Source organism: Engystomops pustulosus, chromosome 11 (assembly GCF_040894005.1).
Source record: "Engystomops pustulosus chromosome 11, aEngPut4.maternal, whole genome shotgun sequence".
Taxonomy (NCBI): domain Eukaryota; kingdom Metazoa; phylum Chordata; class Amphibia; order Anura; family Leptodactylidae; genus Engystomops; species Engystomops pustulosus.
In genome coordinates this window covers 8,013,546-8,035,709 of record NC_092421.1, presented here as the reverse complement: position 1 = coordinate 8,035,709, position 22,164 = coordinate 8,013,546, and the positions used below count along the sequence as shown (strand labels likewise).

At 49.3% G+C, this 22,164-nt stretch overlaps 1 protein-coding gene across 2 annotated transcripts; it reads left to right on the top strand.

The window, feature by feature from the left end:
• Positions 1-1,575: 1,575 nt before the first annotated feature.
• On the top strand, positions 1,576-14,237 carry LOC140106036 (uncharacterized). Of its 2 annotated transcripts, none has more exons than XM_072130207.1 (5): positions 1,576-1,722; positions 5,437-5,525; positions 5,608-5,748; positions 5,828-5,951; positions 11,646-14,237. In XM_072130207.1, the coding sequence occupies exons 2-5, from the start codon at positions 5,451-5,453 to the stop codon at positions 13,682-13,684; spliced, it is 2,379 nt and encodes a 792-aa protein (XP_071986308.1). In that variant the 5' UTR covers positions 1,576-1,722; positions 5,437-5,450; the 3' UTR covers positions 13,685-14,237. The 2 variants fall into 2 exon arrangements, with proteins under 2 accessions (XP_071986308.1, XP_071986309.1); XM_072130208.1 differs by having other exon boundaries at positions 1,577-1,722; positions 5,433-5,525.
• Positions 14,238-22,164: the final 7,927 nt, after the last annotated feature.

Here is a 22,164-nt window from a genome sequence, read left to right as displayed (position 1 = left end):
ATCACCATAGACAGGGGACATCCTCTACACCTAGAGGAGAGGAGGTTCTACCATCACCATAGACAGGGGGCATCCTCTACACCTAGAGGAGAGGAGGTTCTACCATCACTATAGACAGGGGGCATCCTCTACACCTAGAGGAGATTCTACCATCACCATAGACAGGGGGCATCCTCTACACCTAGAGGAGAGGAGGTTCTACCATCACCATAGACAGGGGACATCCTCTACACCTAGAGGAGAGGCGGTTCTACCATCACCATAGACAGGGGGCATCCTCTACACCTAGAGGAGAGGAGGTTCTACCATCACCATAGACAGGGGGCATCCTCTACACCTAGAGGAGAGGAGGTTATACCATCACCATAGACAGGGGGCATCCTCTACACCTAGAGGAGAGGAGGTTCTACCATCACCATAGACAGGAGGCATCCTCTACACCTAGAGGAGAGGAGGTTCTACCATCACCATAGACAGGGGACATCCTCTACACCTAGAGGAGAGGAGGTTCTACCATCACCATAGACAGGGGACATCCTCTACACCTAGAGGAGAGGAGGCTCTACCATCACCATAGACAGAGGGCATCCTCTACACCTAGAGGAGAGGAGGTTCTACCATCACCATAGACAGGGGGCATCCTCTACACCTAGAGGAGAGGAGGTTCTGCCATCACCATAGACAGGGGGCATCCTCTACACCTAGAGGAGAGGAGGTTCTACCATCACCATAGACAGGGGGCATCCTCTACACCTAGAGGAGAGGAGGTTCTACCATCACCATAGACAGAGGACATTCTCTACACCTAGGGGAATAGAAGTCCTCTGCTACACGCACACTACATTACATGCACGGCTCTGCTACACGCACACTACATCACATGCACGGCTCTGCTACACGCACACTACATCACATGCACGGCTCTGCTACACGCACACTACATCACATGCACGGCTCTGCTACACGCACACTACATCACATGCACGGCTCTGCTACACGCACACTACATCACATGCACGGCTCTGCTACACGCACACTACATCACATGCAGGGCTCTGCTACACGCACACTACATCACATGCACGGCTCTGCTACACGCACACTACATCACATGCACGGCTCTGCTACACGCACACTACATCACATGCACGGCTCTGCTACACGCACACTACATCACATGCACGGCTCTGCTACACGCACACTACATCACATGCACGGCTCTGCTACACGCACACTACATCACATGCACGGCTCTGCTACACGCACACTACATCACATGCACGGCCCTGCTACACGCACACTACATCACATGCACGGCTCTGCTACACGCACACTACATTACATGCACGGCTCTGCTACACGCACACTACATTACATGCACGGCACTGCTACACGCACACTACATCACATGCACGGCTCTGCTACACGCACACTACATCACATGCACGGCTCTGCTACACGCACACTACATTACATGCACGGCTCTGCTATATGCATGACAGTTGCCCCTATGGCCCCTCCCATGTGACCAGTCACATGACCTGACATCACGTCCTCTGTATTGTCTGCAGCCATGATGCTGGAGCAGTGGCGGCCATTTTGTCGTGGCTCATCCTGTGTCCATCACTCCCACAATCCCCTGGGCTCGCTGCTCTGCACTTCCAGCTTAGGGGGAGATTTTTTTTTGTTCTCTCTGAGGTGCATCCCTGTTCTGCACAGCAGGTAAGTGACCAGGGGGAGGGGGCACGTACTTATCACATGAAGCCGGACAATAGGAAGAGGGAGGTCTCTCTGAGGATGATGAGCTCAGGATTCATGAGGGATGAGACGGCAATGACCTGGGCACAGGGAGGGAATTCATCCCTCCAGGGGGCCTGCGGGGGTCCCCTTACCACATTACATCATCACCAGTGACTAGACCGTGGGGACTGCAGGGGGGTCACAACATCCGCAATACCCCTGGGTGCAGGGACTACAGGGGGGATCACAACATCTGCACTGCCCCCCGGGTGCAGGGACTGCAGGGGGTCACAACATCCGCACTGCCCCCCGGGTGCAGGGACTGCAGGGGGGTCACAACATCCGCAATACCCCTGGGTGCAGGGACTACAGGGGGGGTCACAACATCTGCACTGCCCCCCGGGTGCAGGGACTGCAGGGGGGTCACAACATCCGCACTGCCCCCCGGGTGCAGGGGCTTCAGGGGGAGTCACAACATCCGCACTGCCCCCCGGGTGCAGGGACTGCAGGGGGGTCACAACATCCGCACTGCCCCCCGGGTGCAGGGACTGCAGGGGGTCACAACATCCGTACCGCCCCCGGGTGCAGGGACTGCAGGGGGGTCACAACATCCGTACCGCCCCCCGGGTGCAGGGGCTTCAGGGGGGTCACAACATCCGCACTGCCCCCCGGGTGCAGGGACTGCAGGGGGGTCACAACATCCGCACTGCCCCCCGGGTGCAGGGACTGCAGGGGGTCACAACATCCGTACCGCCCCCCGGGTGCAGGGACTGCAGGGGGGAATCACAACATCCGCACTGCCCCCAGGATCCAGGGACTACAGGGGGTCACAACATCTGCACTGCCCCCAGGATCCAGGGACTGCAGGGGGGGGGGGTCACATCATCCACACTGCGCCCCGGGTGCAGGGGGGTCACAACATCCACCCTGCCCCCCGGGTGCAGGGACTGCAGGGGGGTCACAACATCCGCACTGCCCCCCGGGTGCAGGGACTGCAGGGGGGTCACAACATCCGCAATACCCCTGGGTGCAGGGACTACAGGGGGGGTCACAACATCTGCACTGCCCCCCGGGTGCAGGGACTGCAGGGGGGTCACAACATCCGCACTGCCCCCCGGGTGCAGGGGCTTCAGGGGGAGTCACAACATCCGCACTGCCCCCCGGGTGCAGGGACTGCAGGGGGGTCACAACATCCGCACTGCCCCCCGGGTGCAGGGACTGCAGGGGGTCACAACATCCGTACCGCCCCCGGGTGCAGGGACTGCAGGGGGGTCACAACATCCGTACCGCCCCCCGGGTGCAGGGGCTTCAGGGGGGTCACAACATCCGCACTGCCCCCCGGGTGCAGGGACTGCAGGGGGGGTCACAACATCTGCACTGCCCCCCGGGTGCAGGGACTGCAGGGGGGTCACAACATCCGCACTGCCCCCGGGTGCAGGGACTGCAGGGGGGGGGGGGGTCACAACATCCGCACTGCCCCCGGGTGCAGGGACTGCAGGGGGGGGGGTCACAACATCCGCACTGCCCCCGGGTGCAGGGACTGAGGGGGGGGGGGGTCACAACATCCGCACTGCCCCCCAGGTGCAGGGGCTTCAGGGGGGTCACAACATCCGCACTGCCCCCGGGTGCAGGGAATCAAGGGGGGGTCACAACATCTGCACTGCCCCCCGGGTGCAGGGACTGCAGGGGGTCACAACATCCGCACTGCCCCCCCCCCCCCAGGTGCAGGGACTGCAGGGGTCACAACATCCGCAATGCCCCCCGGTGCAGGGGCTGCAGGGGGGGTCACAACATCCGCACTACCCCTTGGTGCAGGGACTGCAGGGGGGTCACAACATCCGCACTACCCCTGGGTGCAGGGACTGCAGGGGGGGGGGGTCACAACATCCGCACTACCCCTTGGTGCAGGGACTGCAGGGGGGTCACAACATCCGCACTGCCCCCCGGGTGCAGGGACTTCAGGGGGGGGGGGATCACAACATCAAGCACAGTTATTTTTGGGATTATTTTGGATAATATGTCGTGAGGGGTTACCCCCAGTGTCGTTAGGGGTCTGGAGAGTTTCCCCCCTCCTGCGGATAAAAATAGGCGTGACAACTCTTCTGCTGAAAGTGCAGTGTGAACAGCAGCTTTCTTACCTCCATCAGTTAAGGGCACTGCAGCCGGAGAGCTGAGCAGCCTACGGTCATCAAAAAATGTCACAGCATGTCACTGCTGTCATATGTGTCATAAGTTAGCCATCTCTGGTTTAGGGGTTACCTGCTGTGTTATTAGGGGCCAAAGGGTTATCTAGGGGTTAACTGCAGTGTTTATAGGAGCCTAGGGTTCGCCTGCAGTGTTGTTAGGGGCCAAGGGGTCATATAGGGGTTACATGCAGTATTGCTAGGGGCTTGGTGGTTGCCTGCAGTGTCACTAGGGGCCTAGGATTTATCTAGGGGTTACCTGCAGTGTCGTTAGGGGCCTAGGAGTTATCTAGGGGTTACCTGCAGTGTCGTTAGGGGCCTAGGAGTTATCTAGGGGTTACCTGCAGTGTCGTTAGGGGCCTAGGAGTTATCTAGGGGTTACCTGCAGTGTCGTTAGGGGCCTGGGGGTGACCGGCAGTGTCGTTAGGGGCCTAGGAGTTATCTAGGGGTTACCTGCAGTGTCGTTAGGGGCCTGGGGGTGACCGGCAGTGCCGTTAGGGGCCTAGGAGTTATCTAGGGGTTACCTGCAGTGTCGTTAGGGGCCTAGGAGTTATCTAGGGGTTACCTGCAGTGTCGTTAGGGGCCTAAGGTTTACCTGCAGTTTGGTTAGTGGGCTAGGGGTTATCTAAAGGTTACATGCAGTGTCGCTAGGGGCCTGGGGGTGACCTGCAGTGTCGTTAAAGATCTAGGAGTTACATGCAGTGTTCTTAAGGGTCTAGGGCAGTGGTGGCGAACCTATGGCACGTGTGCCAGAGGTGGCACTCAGAGCCATTTCTGTGGGCACTCAGGTTCTCACCTCCGGACAGAGTTCATCAGACAGGAACAAATCCACCAAATCTTCCTGTAGTCCCAGGAGAGATGCTGCTCTCAGCACTATTTTAAAGCAACACTCTATTGGCTGTTTGGAAATGTGTGAAAAGTAAGAAGGTGTGGAAGGGGCTGCATTGTCTTTGGAGGTCCTCCTGCTGGGCCCTTCATTCTTCCTCTGGAGAGAAGCTACAATGATAGACTGAATTTTCCCTCCTTCTGATATGATTTAAATATGTGGAAGAAGAGGTAGCAATAAATTACTGCTTAAAATTCCATGTTGGCACTTCACGGTAAATAAGTGGATTTTAGTTGTAGTTTGGGCACTCAGTCTCCAAAAGGTTCACCATCACTGGTCTAGGGGTTAGCGTTAAGGGTCTGGGGGTGACCTAGACTAGTCAGCGAATAATACATATCCCAGACTTCACAGATATAAATAATACCGACTTTAGGCCAGACAATAAAAAATATAGACCTGAGACCAACAATTAATAACAATGTAGACGACGGACCAGACAATTAATCCCAGACAAGGAAACAATGGAGACCCCTAGGTTTTGGTTGGAGTTTGGGCACTCGGTGTCTTAAAGGTTTGCCATCACTGGTCTAAGGGATACTTGGTGGCAGCCATGACACCACATAGCAGGTAATGGGGCCCCGGAGCCTCTGGTCGCTCTTCTCACCATTGCTTCATTTTGTAAGACAGTTCACCAGCCACAGATGATGGATGAGGATGAGATGGCGAACACGATCTTCCACCTGGCCGTGGAGATGATCTGCGTGCTGGCTGGAGAGGTGAGGCATTCTGGGAATGGTCAGTCACCCGTCACGTGACATCTCTGATACTTCTAGTGATGGGGGGTCTCTCCGTACACAGGACTGCACTGTAGTGAGGACCACGTCTGGTGAGAGGGTGACTGACATCACTCATCCCAATGTGTCCAAAGTACGGAGCAGGGACAAGGGAAAGAAGATCCTGGAGATCAATCACCAGATCCTGGAGCTGCTGAGCGGAGAGGTGAGCGCTGCGGGGGATGCTGGGACATGACACAAGGGGTGACGGGTCCGGGTGCTGACTGTGCCATTGTGTCCGTCAGGTTCCTATAAGACATGAGGACATCATTGTATGTTTCTCCACGGAGGAGTGGGAGTATGTAGAAAGACACAAGGACCGATACAAGGACATCGAAATAGAGAAACAGCCTCCCCTCAAATCCCCAGGTAAGAGGAAGACTCCGTGTTATAGGGAATCTGCACAAAGAGGTAGGTACATTGTGCAATGGAAAGTTCTACAGTTTCCCATATACTTTCTGTATCAATTCTTCATGGTTTTCTACATCTCTTCTTGCTGTGAAGCAACAGGAAGCTGCAGTGTTTACTTCCTGTAGATAAACACCGGTCCATGGTCATGTGATGTCACACAGGTGCACGGCTCGTTATATCCCTGGTCATGTGATGTCACACAAGTGCACGGCTCGTTATATCCCTGGTCATGTGATGTCACACAGGGGCACGGCTCGTTATATCCCTGGTCATGTGATGTCACACAGGGGCACGGCTCGTTATATCCCTGGTCATGTGATGTCACACAGGGGCACGGCTCGTTATATCCCTGGTCATGTGATGTAACACAGGTGCACGGCTCGTTATATCCCTGGTCACGTGATGTAACACAGGTGCACGGCTCGTTATATCCCTGGTCACGTGATGTCACACAGGTGCACGGCTTGTTATATCCCTGGTCATATGATGTCACACAGGTGCACGGCTCATTATATCCCTCGTCATGTGATGTCACACAGGTACACGGCTCGTTATATCCCTGGTCATGTGATGTCACACAGGTGCACGGCTCGTTATATCCCTGGTCATGTGATGTCACACAGGTGCACGGCTCGTTATATCCCTGGTCATGTGATGTCACACAAGTGCACGGCTCGTTATATCCCTGGTCATGTGATGTCACACAGGGGCACGGCTCGTTATATCCCTGGTCATGTGATGTCACACAGGGGCACGGCTCGTTATATCCCTGGTCATGTGATGTCACACAGGGGCACGGCTCGTTATATACCTGTTCATGTGATGTCACACGGGCACGGCTCGTTATATCCCTGGTCATGTGATGTCACACAGGGGCACGGCTCGTTATATACCTGTTCATGTGATGTCACACAGGGACACAGCTCGTTATATCCCTGTCATGTGATGTCACACAGGTGCACGGCTCGTTATATCCCTGGTCACGTGATGTCACACAGGTGCACGGCTCGTTATATCCCTGGTCCCGTGATGTCACACAAGTGCACGGCTCGTTATATCCCTGGTCATGTGATGTCACACAAGTGCACGGCTCGTTATATCCCTGGTCATGTGATGTCACACAGGTGCAGAGCTCATTATATCCCTGGTCACGTGATGTCACACAGGTGCACGGCTCGTTATATCCCTGGTCACGTGATGTCACACAAGTGCACGGCTCCTATATCCCTGTCATGTGATGTCACACAGGTGCACGGCTCATTATATCCCTGGTCATGTGATGTCACACAGGTGCATGGCTCGTTATATCCCTGGTCATGTGATGTCACACAGGTGCACGGCTCGTTATATCCCTGGTCATGTGATGTCACACAGGTGCACGGCTCGTTATATCGATGCTTCTCCATAAGAAGGAAACACTCAAGCTGCCTGTTGCTTCACATTAGAAAACGCATAAGGAATTACCACAGAAAATATATTGGAAAAATGTAGAACTTGTAATTACACAAACAATATCAATTATCTGCTGAAATATGCATGAAGTGGAAAACCCCTTTAACTCCTTAGTGCTCCATGTCTGATATAGCGGACACAGAGCTGATACCAGCATCATAAGTAGGGGCCTGCTAGGGGTCTCTCTCCCACGATCGTCCCCTCCCCGCACGCAGTCTTCAGGGGGCGCCGATCACTGTCATGGCAGCCCTGAGGTCCGATCAGGACCCCAGGACTGTCCGCTGGCAGTGTCTGTAAGTTCCCATATGTGCATAGGCTGACACATCACTATTGCAGGGTGTTATCATGAACAAGCAATCAGATGATTGCTTTGTCATGTCCCATGGTGGAAGATATAAAACTTTTTTTTTTTTCCAAAAAGTTATTCAATAAGAAAATAAATTAGTAAATTATAACATTTTAATGGCCCAAATCACCATTAATATATAAAATGAAATCTAATTTGAAAAATCCCCACAAAAATAAAATTAAATAATTATTGAACCCGCACGATGAACGCCGTAAAAAAACTGTTGAAAACCCGCCAAAAATTCTGATTACCTATTATATCCCACAAAAATGCAATAAAAAGTGATTAAAAAAAAAAAACATGTACCCCAGAATGATACTGGTGCAAAGTACAAAATGTCCTCCAAAAATCAAGCCAGCTCCAGAGCCAAAAAATTGGAAGACAGCGATGCAAAAATGATGGACTTTCTCCCCATATTAAATATTTTTTCTTATTTTTTTTACAAAATTTCTAAAAAAACTATGAGTATCCACATATCCGTACTGACCTGTTACTTAGGGTATACGGTGAACACCAAAAAAAAAAAAATAAAGTCAACAATCAATTACATAATTGATGTTTTGGTACTCCTCCGCGTCCATAATAAGTTAATGGGGTTTATTTACTAAGGGTCTGCGGAACGCATATCCGTCAGGTTTTCCGACGTTTTCGGGGATCGCGCCGCTGGGACAGGTATTTAGCAGGCGATTGTCTCACATGCGATCGGATTTTGGCCGTCAGGATTTTGGCGGGGTGTGCCGTCAGAAGATCCAACGGATTCGGACAAACCGCGGGATTTAACTTAAAAATTGTGTCACAGGACAATGAACTTACATGCACCAGGAAGAAGAAGGTGAACTCCGGGGACCTGAGCGGGGAAGTGACACATGCAGGATATCGGGGGCACGATCTTAGTGACTCCCCGCACAGCGCATTATACACGGACAATGCACTTACATGCACCAGGAAGAAGAAGGTGAACTCCGGGGACCTGAGCGGGGAAGCGACACATGCAGGATACTGGGTGCAGGATCTTAGTGACTCCCCGCACAGCGCATTATACACGGACAATGCACTTACATGCACCAGGAAGAAGAAGGTGAACTCCAGGGACCTGAGTGGGGAAGCGACACATGCAGGATATCGGGCGCACGATCTTAGTGACTCCCCGCACAGCGCATTATACACGGACAATGCACTTACATGCACCAGGAAGAAGAAGGTGAACTCCGGGGACCTGAGCGGGGAAGCGACACATGCAGTATATCAGGCGCAGGATCTTAGTGACTCCCCGCACAGCGCATTATACACGGACAATGCACTTACATGCACCGAGAAGAAGAAGGTGAACTCCGGTGGACCTGAGCGGGGAAGCGACACATGCAGGATATCGGGCGCAGGATCTTAGTGACTCCCCGCACAGCGCATTATACACGGACAATGCACTTACATGCACCGGGAATAAGAAGGTGAACTCCGGGGACCTGAGCGGGGAAGCGACACACGCAGGATATCGGGCGCAGGATCTTAGTGACTCCGCGCACAGCGCATTATACACGGACAATGCACTTGCATGCACCAGGAAGAAGAAGGGGAACTCCGGAGACCTGATCGGGGAGGCGACACATGCAGGATATCGGGCAGAGGATCTTAGTGACTCCCTGCACAGTGCATTATACGTGGACAATGCACTTACATGCACCAGGAAGAAGAAGGTGAACTCTGGGGACCTGAGTAGGGAAGCGACACATGCAGGATACCGGGCGCAGGATCTTAGTGACTCCCCGCACAGCGCATTATACACGGACAATGCACTTACATGCACCAGGAAGAAGAAGGTGAACTCTGGGGACCTGAGCGGGGAAGCGACACATGCAGGATATCGGGTGCACGATCTTAGTGACTCCCTGCACAGTGCATTATACGTGGACAATGCACTTACATGCACCAGGAAGAAGAAGGTGAACTCCGGGGACCTGAGTAGGGAAGCGACACATGCAGGATATCGGGGCACGATCTTAGTGACTCCCCGCACAGCGCATTATGCACGGACAATGCACTTACATGCACCAGGAAGAAGAAGGTGAACTCCGGGGACCTGAGCGGGGAAGCGACACATGCAGGATATGGGGCGCACGATCCTAGTGACTCCCCGCACAACGCATTATACACGGACAATGCACTTACATGCACCAGGAAGAAGAAGGTGAACTCCGGGGACCTGAGCGGGGAAGCGACACATGCAGGATATGGGGCGCACGATCCTAGTGACTCCCCGCACAGCGCATTATACACGGACAATGCACTTACATGCACCAGGAAGAAGAAGGTGAACTCCGGGGACCTGAGCGGGGAAGAGACACATGCAGGATATCGGGTGCAGGATCTTAGTGACTCCCTGCACAGCGCATTATACACGGACAATGCACTTACATGCACCAGGAAGAAGAAGGTGAACTCCGGGGACCTGAGCGGGGAAGCGACACATGCAGGATATGGGGCGCACGATCCTAGTGACTCCCCGCACAACGCATTATACACGGACAATGCACTTACATGCACCAGGAAGAAGAAGGTGAACTCCGGGGACCTGAGCGGGGAAGCGACACATGCAGGATATGGGGCGCACGATCCTAGTGACACCCCGCACAGCGCATTATACACGGACAATGCACTTACATGCACCAGGAAGAAGAAGGTGAACTCCGGGGACCTGAGCGGGGAAGCGACACATGCAGGATATCGGGCGCACGATCTTAGTGAATCAGAACCTCCTCTGGACCGGGTAAGTAAATGTGCCCCAATATCTTTTCAACAATAGGGGAAACCAACCCCAAAATGGTAATACTGGAAAATACATCTCATCCTGCAAAAAAAATTGCCCACAAATGTCCCTAATAACGGAAAAACTAAAATTTTATAGCCTACAAAAGAGCGGCAATGTCTATAGGACAAAACTGGCAGCTGCAGGGCGCTCCTTCCCTTTTGCGCCTCACTGTGCACGGCTGACAGATGCTTTTATGTTGCTGATAGTCCCAAGAGTACTGATGTATCAAAATAAAAAATGGTTATTGCTGGCAATAGAACACAGTAACAGAGAGGGTCCTTTTTCGCCATTTACAGCAAAAGCCTTAAAAACACAACCCACAAAAAAACGGCATAACACTTTTTCATCAATTTCACTAAATTTGGAATGTTTTTCTCGCTTTCCAGTACACGGCGTGGAATATTAAATACCATCACTACAAAGTACAAGTTACACAAAAAAACAAGCCCTTACACAGCTATATAAATAATAAATTTATAAATAAATAAAAAAGTTATAGATTTTTCAAAAGAGAGGAACAAAAAAGGGCATCGGCAGGAAGGGGTAAACACAAAATCAATAAACTAAAACTAAACATGAAAATTTTTTTAAATTTATTTCAATTATAAACAAACTATGCTACAAGTGGTGTGTTTTGAAGAAAATGATGAAATATAATGCTTTTGGAACATGCCAAATGGAAAAAATAACATTTAAAAAAAAATGTCTCAAAACCTGGAAAACTTGTAATAAACCCACTAAAATTGATCATTTATGGAGTGCTCACACTCCGATTCAGGAAAAAAACTACCCGCATATACTCGAGTATAAGCCGAGGCCCCTAATTTTAGCACAAAAACCTGGTAAAACCTATATATTTTTTTACTTGAGTATAAGCTGAGTTTGGGTTTTCAGCACATTTTTTTTTGTGCTGAAAAACTAGGCTTATACTCGAGTATATATGGTATCTATCCATCTTATCTATCCTAATACTTTTCTTTTACTGCAAAACTACGGATGCCCAAAATATGTCTGTTTATGGGATCTTTCTGTCTGTCTTTTTTAGATGTTTCTAAGAAGACAACTGTTCCTGTAGAATCTCCTCCCCCAGGATCTTCTTCAGAATCTGTAAAGACGCAGCCGTCACCACTGAAACCAAATCCGAGCCAGTCGTCTAGAGAAGCACCTTCCCCTATATCCGTCAGTGATGATACGTCTGATCTATCCATTGACGATGCACAACTATATCCATCCACTCTCGAGAACGACAAAGTAGTCTCCCATATGACAGACACAAGCCCTCGTACTCGCACACCTCATACACAACATCTTTCCATTGCGGAGGAATCTATCTCAAGCCAAGAAGAAAGCCTCCCCGAAGTCATGATCCATTCCTCCAGTTATCCATCTATAGATATCAAGGAGGAGTCTTCATGGGATGAAGAAAATCTTATTTACGTGCCCACTGATGACTTACAGTATTCATCTGGTCATATTAAGGAGGAGCTGGTCTCATGGGATGAAGAAGAAGAGCACTTTAACGACGACCCATACACTCACACAGATATCACACAGCAATATCTATCGAATCACATTGGTGTCAAATCCGTCTCGTTTGACCAGCTAGCCTATCGCAGCTATAACCAGTTTCCCAAATATCAGAAAAGTCCCATGAGTCAGGAACTGTATGAATGTAGTGAATGTGAGATGTATTTTCTAAGCAGCTCTCAGCTTGTGATCCATCAGAGATCGCAATGCCGAGAGAAGTCCTACGGCTTTTCCGAAAAGGACAACACGATACATCAAGGAAGAGATCCCTACGGCCAACGACCCTTCCAGTGCTCCGAATGCGGCAAACAATTCCTTGAGAAAGGGAAGTTAGTCCGTCACATCAAGTCTCACACGGGGGAAAAACCATACGCGTGCTCGCAATGTGATAAGAGGTTCCTCGAAAATTGGAAGTTGATCAGGCACCAAAAAACCCACATGGGAGAAAAGGCTTACTGCTGCTTCGAATGCGGAAAATTGTTTTCCGAGAAGCTGTCATTGATGAACCATCAAAAAATTCACATGGAGGAGAACTCGTTTACATGCACAGAATGCGGCATGGATTTCATGGATCAGTCCACGCTTCTGGTCCACCTGATGGAGCACTCAGGAGAGAAACCATACAGATGTTTGGAGTGCGGAAAACTTTTTGCTTACAAGTCCTCACTCTCCGAACACAAGATGATTCATGCCAGGGAAAATCACTACCTTATCCCCAACTGTAACAAGCAGCTAAGCGACTTCCCGGAAACATCCGATGCCAAGAAGAATGAGCTAAAACACAAGCTCCATGAGTGCTCCGAATGCAGGAAGTGTTTCTCCAGCAATTCCTTACTCATCATTCATCAACGATCTCATACCGGAGAAAAACCGTTCCGATGTTCCGAATGTGGCAAATGTTTTGCCATTAACGCTCAGCTTGTGAAACATCTGAGGACACATACTGGAGAGAAGCCATTTGAATGCTCCGAATGTGGAAAAGGCTTATCGTCGAATGCCGAGCTCGTCGCGCACTGGAGAAGCCACACGGGAGAGAGACCTTATAAATGCAGCGAGTGCGACAAGTGTTTTAGCATGAAGGCATCGCTGACCGAACATGTGAGAGTCCACACTGGAGAGAAACCCTATCTCTGTCCTGAATGTGGAAAATGTTTTGCCGGGAAGTCGACGTTGCTCAAGCACAAGAAGATCCACAAAGAAGAGAAGGAGCAGATGTGTTCATTCTGCGGGATGTGTTTCATGGATAGGTATTCGTTAGCCATACACAGAAAAACACACCAGATCATAGACAAGGAGGTCAAGCTGTACATATGCTCCGAATGTGGCAAATGTCTAAGGCACAAGTCTTCTCTTGTTATACACCAGCGAAGTCACACGGGGGAGAAACCGTTTGCTTGTCTAGAATGTGGGAAATGTTTTATAAGTCAGTCAAAACGGGCGGCCCATCGGAGAATCCACACCGGAGAGAAACCATACGAGTGCACTTTGTGCAGGAAACGGTTCAGACTTTCTTCACATCTCAGCAGACATAACAAAATCCACACGCAGAAGAAATAATTGGTCTCGTCTGTTGAGATGATGTGACTCGTAAAAGCTGGAAGAAAAGCCTTCTGATCTAAATTGGAAGGGTCTTTCTTTTGGTCCAGACTAGATATTTGACTAAGCCATCCTTGAGTTCAGTGGTCCAAGGGTGAAAATGGAATTTAGTCCAGACTGTTACTAGGATAGAAGCTGAAATAGCGCTAGAGAATTAACCATTGTAGGACTTCGTGTAGCACCAGTGACCAAGACGGACGATGAAACCTGAACTTTTCACTTAAACTTTCTCAGATGACATTGCTCAGCAGGTTTCTCACGTCTTTATGATGAAGATCAGACACAAAGCTTTTTGCCTCTTCATCAGGGAGTGTATATAAGTATAAGAATTACCTGTGATGCCCCCATGTGGTCGTCATGTGGCACTGGCTGGAGGTGCAGCAGGATGACTCCATATTAATACTAACTCTAATAAGACAAGTATTCTGTACCTGAGTAATAACAATAAAATAACTTGTAGCTGCCTACTCTAGGGTTACACCAATAACCTCCTTACATATCTCCTAATTCCTTCTTCAACTGAAACTGGTGCCATCAGCAGTGGTTCTCTATACTGTCTGTACCAGTGATGCTCAAATTGAAAATGAGTCCATTTTTAATTTTTTTTAATTTTTTTTTGATTGATTGATCAATATTATATCCGCAGTTTTCCGATAGCTGGCACTCCACCAAAATTTAGTTTGAAAAGGCAGCAGAATTTGGATAAACACTGCAGCCTTTTATACACTACACGGCAGTTTTAGGTAGTATTGCAGCTCAGTTGCATTACCTACGTAAAGGGAACCTGTCAGCAGAAATTGACCAATTGACCCAATAAACCATTATCAATATGTTGTCTAGCAGATTAACACATGTTAGATCATGTTTCTTTCATGACCCAGTGTGGTGGCAGTATCCAGAAAATCAACTTTGAAGTTAGATGTAAATTGGTTGTATAAAGTCATGGAGGTGGAGATTTTAACACTGAAGTCAAGCTCTCTCTTCCTCCGAAAGCCCGGTCACTGTAATTGCTGCTCCTACATCTCCTGGAGTCTGATGCAGAATGTCAATCACAGATGAGGAGGCATTCACTGCTCCTCCCCTTGACTTCAGTGTTAGGCCCCTTCCACACTAGCGTTTTTCACGCGCGAGTTCTGCGCGTGCTTTTGCCGCGCAGAACTTGCATTGCACTCTGTCCCATTGTTTCCAATGGGTCTTTCCTCATTTGCGTTGTTTTTCACGCGCGTGCTTGCGTTTGCTTTGGCGCGCGTCAAAATCGCAGCATGCTCTACTTTTGCGTTTCACGCGCGTTTTTCCCGCCCCATTCAAGTCTATGGAGACGCATCAAAAATGCATTGCACTCGCAATCATTACAAGTGCAATGCGAGTGCAATGCGTTTTAAATGGATGGGTTGCTAGGTGACATGAATAATTCCCCTGCTCGAGATCGCGCATTTAATTAAAAAAACACAGTGAAGAATAGAATAAAAACAGTGAACACAGGATCATTTAAGTGAAAAACACAGTAAAGAACACAGTGAAGAATAGATTACAGATGTTCGGCACATCTGCTTACTTGTCGGGAGATACGCGCGGAACGGTGCGAACAAAATAGCATGTGAAGAACAATATATATGTGTGAAGAACACATTGCAGGTGTTTCCATACATCTGCAATGTCTTCTTCACACATATATATTGTTCTTCACATGCTATTTTGTTCTCACCGTTCCGCGCGTATCTCCCGACAAGTAAGCAGATGTGCCGAACATCTGTAATCTATTCTTCACTGTGTTCTGCACTGTGTTTTTCTGTAATCTATTCTTCACTGTTCTTCACATCTGTAAATTGTCGGGAGATAATATACGCGCAGAACAGTGAAGAATAGATTGCAGATGTTTGCATACATCTGCTAACTTATCAGAAGACATTCTTTTTCAATTAAATAAGACATTGTATTCCCGAACCATGGTCCCATTGACTTAAAAAACATGCGTGGAAAACGCACCGAAAACGCAAAAAAACGTGAACAACACGTGCGTGAAAAACGCAAAAACGCTAATGACTCCAAGGAAAAATGGAACAAAAACTTCAGTTTTTCACGCATTGCACCCTGACGTGAAATGCAACGCTAGTGTGGAAGGGGCCTTAAACTTTCCGCCTCCTTGACTTCAATTTACATCTCACTTGAAAGTCAATTTTGTGGTTGATGCCATCATAATGGACCATGAAAGAAACAAAAACTAGAAGGTGTTACACTATTTGATAACACGCTGTAAGTGGTTTAGTAGGCCAATTGCTGATAGCAGGTTCCCTTTAAACAATCTTGAGGTACAAATGGTCTAGGTAGGGAATCGGTGTGATGTCACTGGCCCGGAAGTCAATAGATAATCTGCATCTGTGTGGCAGACCCTTGAAATAATTCACCTGTCCTTATGGTTGGTCAGAATAAAAGTGGTACATGGAAAGCTGTAGAACAAGGGACTTGGAGTGTGAATGTAGACAGTATTACGCGTGCATGGACGTTGACCCTTCATAAAAGTAACAAAGCAGCGTATTTGGTGACCTCAGTCAGCTGAAGTTGACCTGCAGTGATCTCAAAATCATTAGCCATTGTAGAAGGTGATTCGGCTGCACATGGCTAAGCTTCTGTGCTTGGCAAACAACATGGCGTGCTACTCCAGCTAACACCTTAGCTCTCTGTATTCAATATATTGGACACGGATTGCTGTGACTTAGCTCTCAGTGTCAAATATATCGGACATTGGCGCTCCCTGAATTTTCAACATCATGCTGAGGAATAGTTGTAGTGGGGAGAAGTAGTTGTAGTGTCCACCCTCCATTATCCCTTTTTACAGGTCAGGGAAAATCATGGCTCGGAAAACATACACAGTATTGGAGGCATATAGTTATATTTCCTCCGATACCGAGTCTGCTAGAGGGGACGAGTGTCCATTTTATTTGTCCACCTTGCCTCCAAAAATGACCCTAAGGAACCCCCTAGAAGGCACCTTCGTACTAGTGCTTAAGTGCCTGGAACTTGTGACCACACATGGGTGACCCCCAATAACTACAATAACCCCCCCCCCCCCCCTCAGGTCCCTAATTTTATGGGCAGTCCTAAGTCCAGTGGACTTAGTGAGGACCCAATTGGTCTAATTCTATCCCAGACCAATCTCTATGCTGCACAATATATTGCAGAAAACCCCAATTCTTTTTACGCACAACCCCACAGCTGGACCCCTGTCAGTGCAGCAGAGATGGAGAAGTATTGGGGCATAGTACTTCTTGTGGGACTGGTAAAAAGAAAAAAAAAAGCACATTCGGGACTACTGGTCAGGAAGTAAGAGTTCTTCTTACGGGGACTGCCAATTAAGGCCACCATGTAGGTGTGTGGAGTCTTATAGCCATGGATGCGCCACTAAGGGGATTCTGGAAAAATATGCAAAGTTTTCCAGGATAGGATAAGGAAAACCCAAACTCACTTTTTGGTTTTCCTTATCCCATCTTAGAGAACTTTGCATATTTTCCCAGGGACTACTGGAGCACAGACAAACTTGGCACAGACAGCATGGCGATGAGGGATACCGACAACACACAGTGCCCACCCAGAGATGACCCCATATTAGACTGAGTGCCCGATTTATGGAAGGATATACCCCAGAGAGGCACAAATCGATAGATGAGTCCCTGGTACATTTCAAAGGGAGACTTCAGTTCCGCCAGTACCTGCCCAATAAGAGGACAAGGTATGACATGAAGATGTATAAGCTGTGTGAGAGGGCATGAGGGTACACTTATAGGTTCAGGGTATATGGAGGGAAGGACTTCAGAATGCTCCCCCATCCTGGGAATTGCTGTAAAGATAGTTTGGGATGCGGTGCACCCACTACTGGACCAGGGCTACCACCTCTATGTAGACAATTTTTATAAATTTTACACCACCACTACTCAGTTAAAGAGCCTCGCTTCCAGACAAACTGCAGCATGCAGCACTGTACGCAGAAATCGTAGAGGTCTCCCTAAGTCGCTGCTACGGGAGAAGCTCAGTAGGCACGAAAGCCGAGCACAAAGAAGTGACTCCGTACAGGAGAGCCGAGCACTATGCAGCGACTCTGTACAGGAGAGCCGGGCACTATGCAGCGACTCTGTACAGGAGAGCCGGGCACTATGCAGCGACTCTGTACAGGAGAGCCGGGCACTATGCAGCGACTCCGTACAGGAGAGCCGAGCACTATGCAGCGACTCCGTACAGGAGAGCCGAGCACTATGCAGCGACTCTGTACAGGAGAGCCGGGCACTATGCAGCGACTCTGTACAGGAGAGCTGAGCACTAAGAAGTGACTCCGTACAGGAGAGCCGAGCACTATGCAGCGACTCCGGACAGAAGAGCCGAGCACTATGCAGCGACTCTGGACAGGAGAGCCGGGCACTATGCAGCGACTCTGGACAGGAGAGCCGGGCACTATGCAGCGACTCTGGACAGGAGAGCCGGGCACTATGCAGTGACTCTGTACAGGAGAGCCGGGCACTATGCAGTGACTCTGTACAGGAGGCCCGAGCACTAAGCAGCGACTCTGTACAGGAGAGCCGGGCACTATGCAGCAACTCTGTACAGGAGAGCCGGGCACTATGCAACGACTCTGTACAGGAGAGCCGGGCACTATGCAGCAACTCTGTACAGGAGAGCCGGGCACTATGCAGTGACTCTGTACAGGAGAGTCGGGCACTATGCAGCGACTGTGTACAGGAGAGCCGAGCACTATGCAGTGACTGTGTACAGGAGAGCCGGGCACTGTGCAGCGACTCTGTACAGGAGGCCCGAGCACTAAGCAGCGACTCTGTACAGGAGAGCCGGGCACTATGCAGCGACTCTGTACAGGAGAGCCGGGCACTATGCAGCGACTCTGTACAGGAGAGCCGGGCACTATGCAGCGACTCTGTACAGGAGAGCCGGGCACTATGCAGCGACTCTGTACAGGAGAGCCGGGCACTATGCAGCGACTCTGTACAGGAGAGCCGGGCACTATGCAGTGACTCTGTACAGGAGAGCCGGGCACTATGCAGTGACTCTGTACAGGAGAGCCGGGCACTATGCAGTGACTCTGTACAGGAGAGCCGGGCACTATGCAGTGACTCTGTACAGGAGAGCCGGGCACTATGCAGCGACTCTGTACAGGAGAGCCGGGCACTATGCAGCGACTCTGTACAGGAGAGCCGGGCACTATGCAGCGACTCTGTACAGGAGAGCCGGGCACTATGCAGCGACTCTGTACAGGAGAGCCGGGCACTATGCAGCGACTCTGTACAGGAGAGCCGGGCACTATGCAGTGACTCTGTACAGGAGAGCCGGGCACTATGCAGTGACTCTGTACAGGAGAGCCAGGCACTATGCAGCGACTCTGTACAGGAGAGCCGGGCACTATGCAGCGACTCTGGACAGGAGAGCCGGGCACTATGCAGCGACTCTGTACAGGAGGCCCAAGCACTAAGCAGCGACTCTGTACAGGAGAGCCGGGCACTATGCAGTGACTGTGTACAGGAGAGCCGGGCACTATGCAGTGACTGTATACAGGAGAGCCGGGCACTATGCAGTGACTGTGTACAGGAGAGCCGGGCACTATGCAGCCACTCTGTATTGTGTGTTATGTACAAGGACCTCTTTTCTCCATCTCAGACTGATGGCCATTCAGATCTACTTGGTAATGTGACATAGGATGAATTGTTACCTGATCATATTGCCTAATGTATTAAGTAAATAATTGTGTTATATCTTGCTCCCAAACACTCAACTGTACATATAGAGCATTGCCATAACCGGGATAACCCGTAGAATGATTTTTGACGTGTTTGTCCTCAGTGGTCTGATTTGGGCAAAATACAGTGGCACTAACATAGCATAGATAAGAAATATATGTAATTTTACTCTATTCTATGCATTTGCATTACATTTTGGCCTGGTTAAAATGCACACTACAACCCCAGATAAATGCATTGAGGGGTGTAGTTTCCAAACCTCACGCACCCTGCTAACATGACATGGTACTCCAAAACTAAACCTGCGTAAACAGAGCTTGTTCAATTCTGAGCCCTACTGTGTACCCATCCTGTAGATTATTGCCACTTATGGGGTATTGCCGTATCTGGGACAACCCGCAGAATGATATTTGGGGTGTTTGTCTGTAGTAGCATGAGTTGGGAAAAATATATTTAGCACTAAAATGGCATATTTGAAAAAAAAAATGCAATTTTTACTCCATTTACTTTGCATTAGATTTTGGCCAGCACCCCCAGATAAATTCTTTGAGGGGTCTAGTTTTTCTAAATGGTGACATCTTTGGGGGGTTTCTATTGTACTGTTACTTCAGGGGCTCTTCATGTACACTGTGGCACCACAAAACATTTGCAGCCAAATTGGCAGCCAAAATCTCAATAGCACGAACTGTGTTCCGGACATCTCTGTGCGACGAAACAGCAGCTGACATCCACATGCCTGGTATTACCGTACTCTATAGAAACAGGGCAAAAATTTGGGGATGTATATTTACCTCAAATTCCCTCCCAATGTGTCCATTATAGGGCTAAATGAGAATAATCTTAATCAAAATTTCCAACCCTTTTTTGTTTATTTCCAGAGAAAGAATTAAAGGGTTAACAGACTTCTCAAATGCTGATTTGAAAGTCTAGTTTGAGATGTTGGGTTCATAAAATGGTGTTACTTGTGGGGGTTTCACAGGGCACTTCCAAACTGAATTGTTCACCAAAAAATTTAGCATCTGATCACCATTCTGTCGAACTTTGCATGTTAAATCTGGCACACGGTCCGACTGAGCACCAGAACGCCCCCTAATCCGTGACGCATGATGACAAGTGCGGCCGCCTCAAAAGGGTCCCGTGCGTCACAAATGTGGCGTGTCACTTCTTCTATACGTGTGCAAGGAGATTGTACCTAAAAGAAAGTGCAAAGTCCGACAGAAAACCAACACCCGCTCCTAAGTAACCCAGGGCGAAATTTACTAACTCTACGAGTATATGCTTGGTGGAGTATATTCTGCCCCACAGGTTGGGGGGAGGCCAGCTTCGGCGAAAAGATGGCAAGATCCCACTCCCTGTCCGTCAAGGAACCAAGGTCCTTTCCCGCCGTGCCCTCGCCAGTTTAGGTTGTTTGTTTGATGTGAGTGGATAGTAACTCTCTACAACCAGGATACGACGGCCCTTCCTGGGGTCTGCAGGAGGATGAGGGGGACAGGAAAGGAGTTTCTAACTGATCCCCGGAAACTGTGTGTTTTGTAGCATGGCGGAGTTGAAGATATATAACAGTGACGGCAAACCTTTTAGAGAGCGAGTGCCCAAACGACAACAAAAACCCACTAATTTATTTCAAAGTGCCAACGCGACAATTTAAGCAATAACTTATTGCTTACTGCTTTGTCAAAGCTTTCATCGTATTGGCGTCTTGAGGACATCAATACAGTAGAAAGAGGAGAAATTCAGATTATTAATGTAGCCTCCTTCCAGGGTCCCCTATACAAGAAGAATGCAGGGCCTGTGGCAGGAGCTCAAATTATAATCCAGCTCTGTCCCCATCTTCTCACTCCTCCTGCAGTCCCAGGCAGCCAAGGATGTGTCGCTCTAAAATAGTTCTCAATGTCCTGGGACTGCCGGAGGAGGCCATGTGTCCTGTCTTATGAACTCTATGCTGAGGACCTGGGTGCCCACAGAGAGGGCTCCGAGTGCCACCTCTGGCACCCGTGCCATAGGTTTGCCACCACTGATATAGAGGGTGGAAGGAATTTGGCAAGTCATAGGAATCCTTTAACTGCCGAAATGAGCGGAAGATTCCATCTATACAGACATCCCCAATATAGAACACCTCCTGGCCCTCCACCTAGCCCCATTAGGCAGTAGGGAAAGTTCAAAAAGAGCTGGTGTGAAGGAAACGTTTCAGACCCCTGAATGGTACGCAAGGTCACTTAGTTATCCTTTTTAGACACTCCCAGAAAGCACGGGCTCTGAGAGGGGCAGGAAGTGATTAAAAGTTGTCCACACAACTTCTAGATGTGGCACAACAACAAATTACAACCCTGAATGGCTACAAGATCCCTCTCACTAACCTCAGTGAGACAGAATATTATCAACCCAATTAAGCTGCCACCAGTTCTTCTTTAATATAAGCCCGGTCTGTCGTGGGATTATATAGGATGAAGAGCAAACCCGGTAGCATGTATATAACTGAGACAAACTGGGGTTTGTGGATCAAGATAAAAGGGCAACACAGATTACATTTTATATTTAATCTCCTTAAGGGCTCACTAGACAGACAGTACACACTATAGATAAATATATACAGTTAAGCAGAATACAAATACACAGGTTAAACTACAAGTATCAGCAATCCGTGTGTTACCTTAAGTGTGGGCCTAATGGAACCTGATAGATCTTTCCTCTGCACTTGATGGTAAA

Coding starts and splice junctions, on each gene's coding strand:
- LOC140106036 (XM_072130207.1), top strand. CDS start 5,451: ATGATGGATGAGGATGAGATGGCGAACACGATCTTCCACCTGGCCGTG. Junction 5,749..5,827: donor TGGAGCTGCTGAGCGGAGAG/GTGAGCGCTGCG, acceptor TGTGTCCGTCAG/GTTCCTATAAGACATGAGGA. Junction 5,952..11,645: donor GCCTCCCCTCAAATCCCCAG/GTAAGAGGAAGA, acceptor TGTCTTTTTTAG/ATGTTTCTAAGAAGACAACT.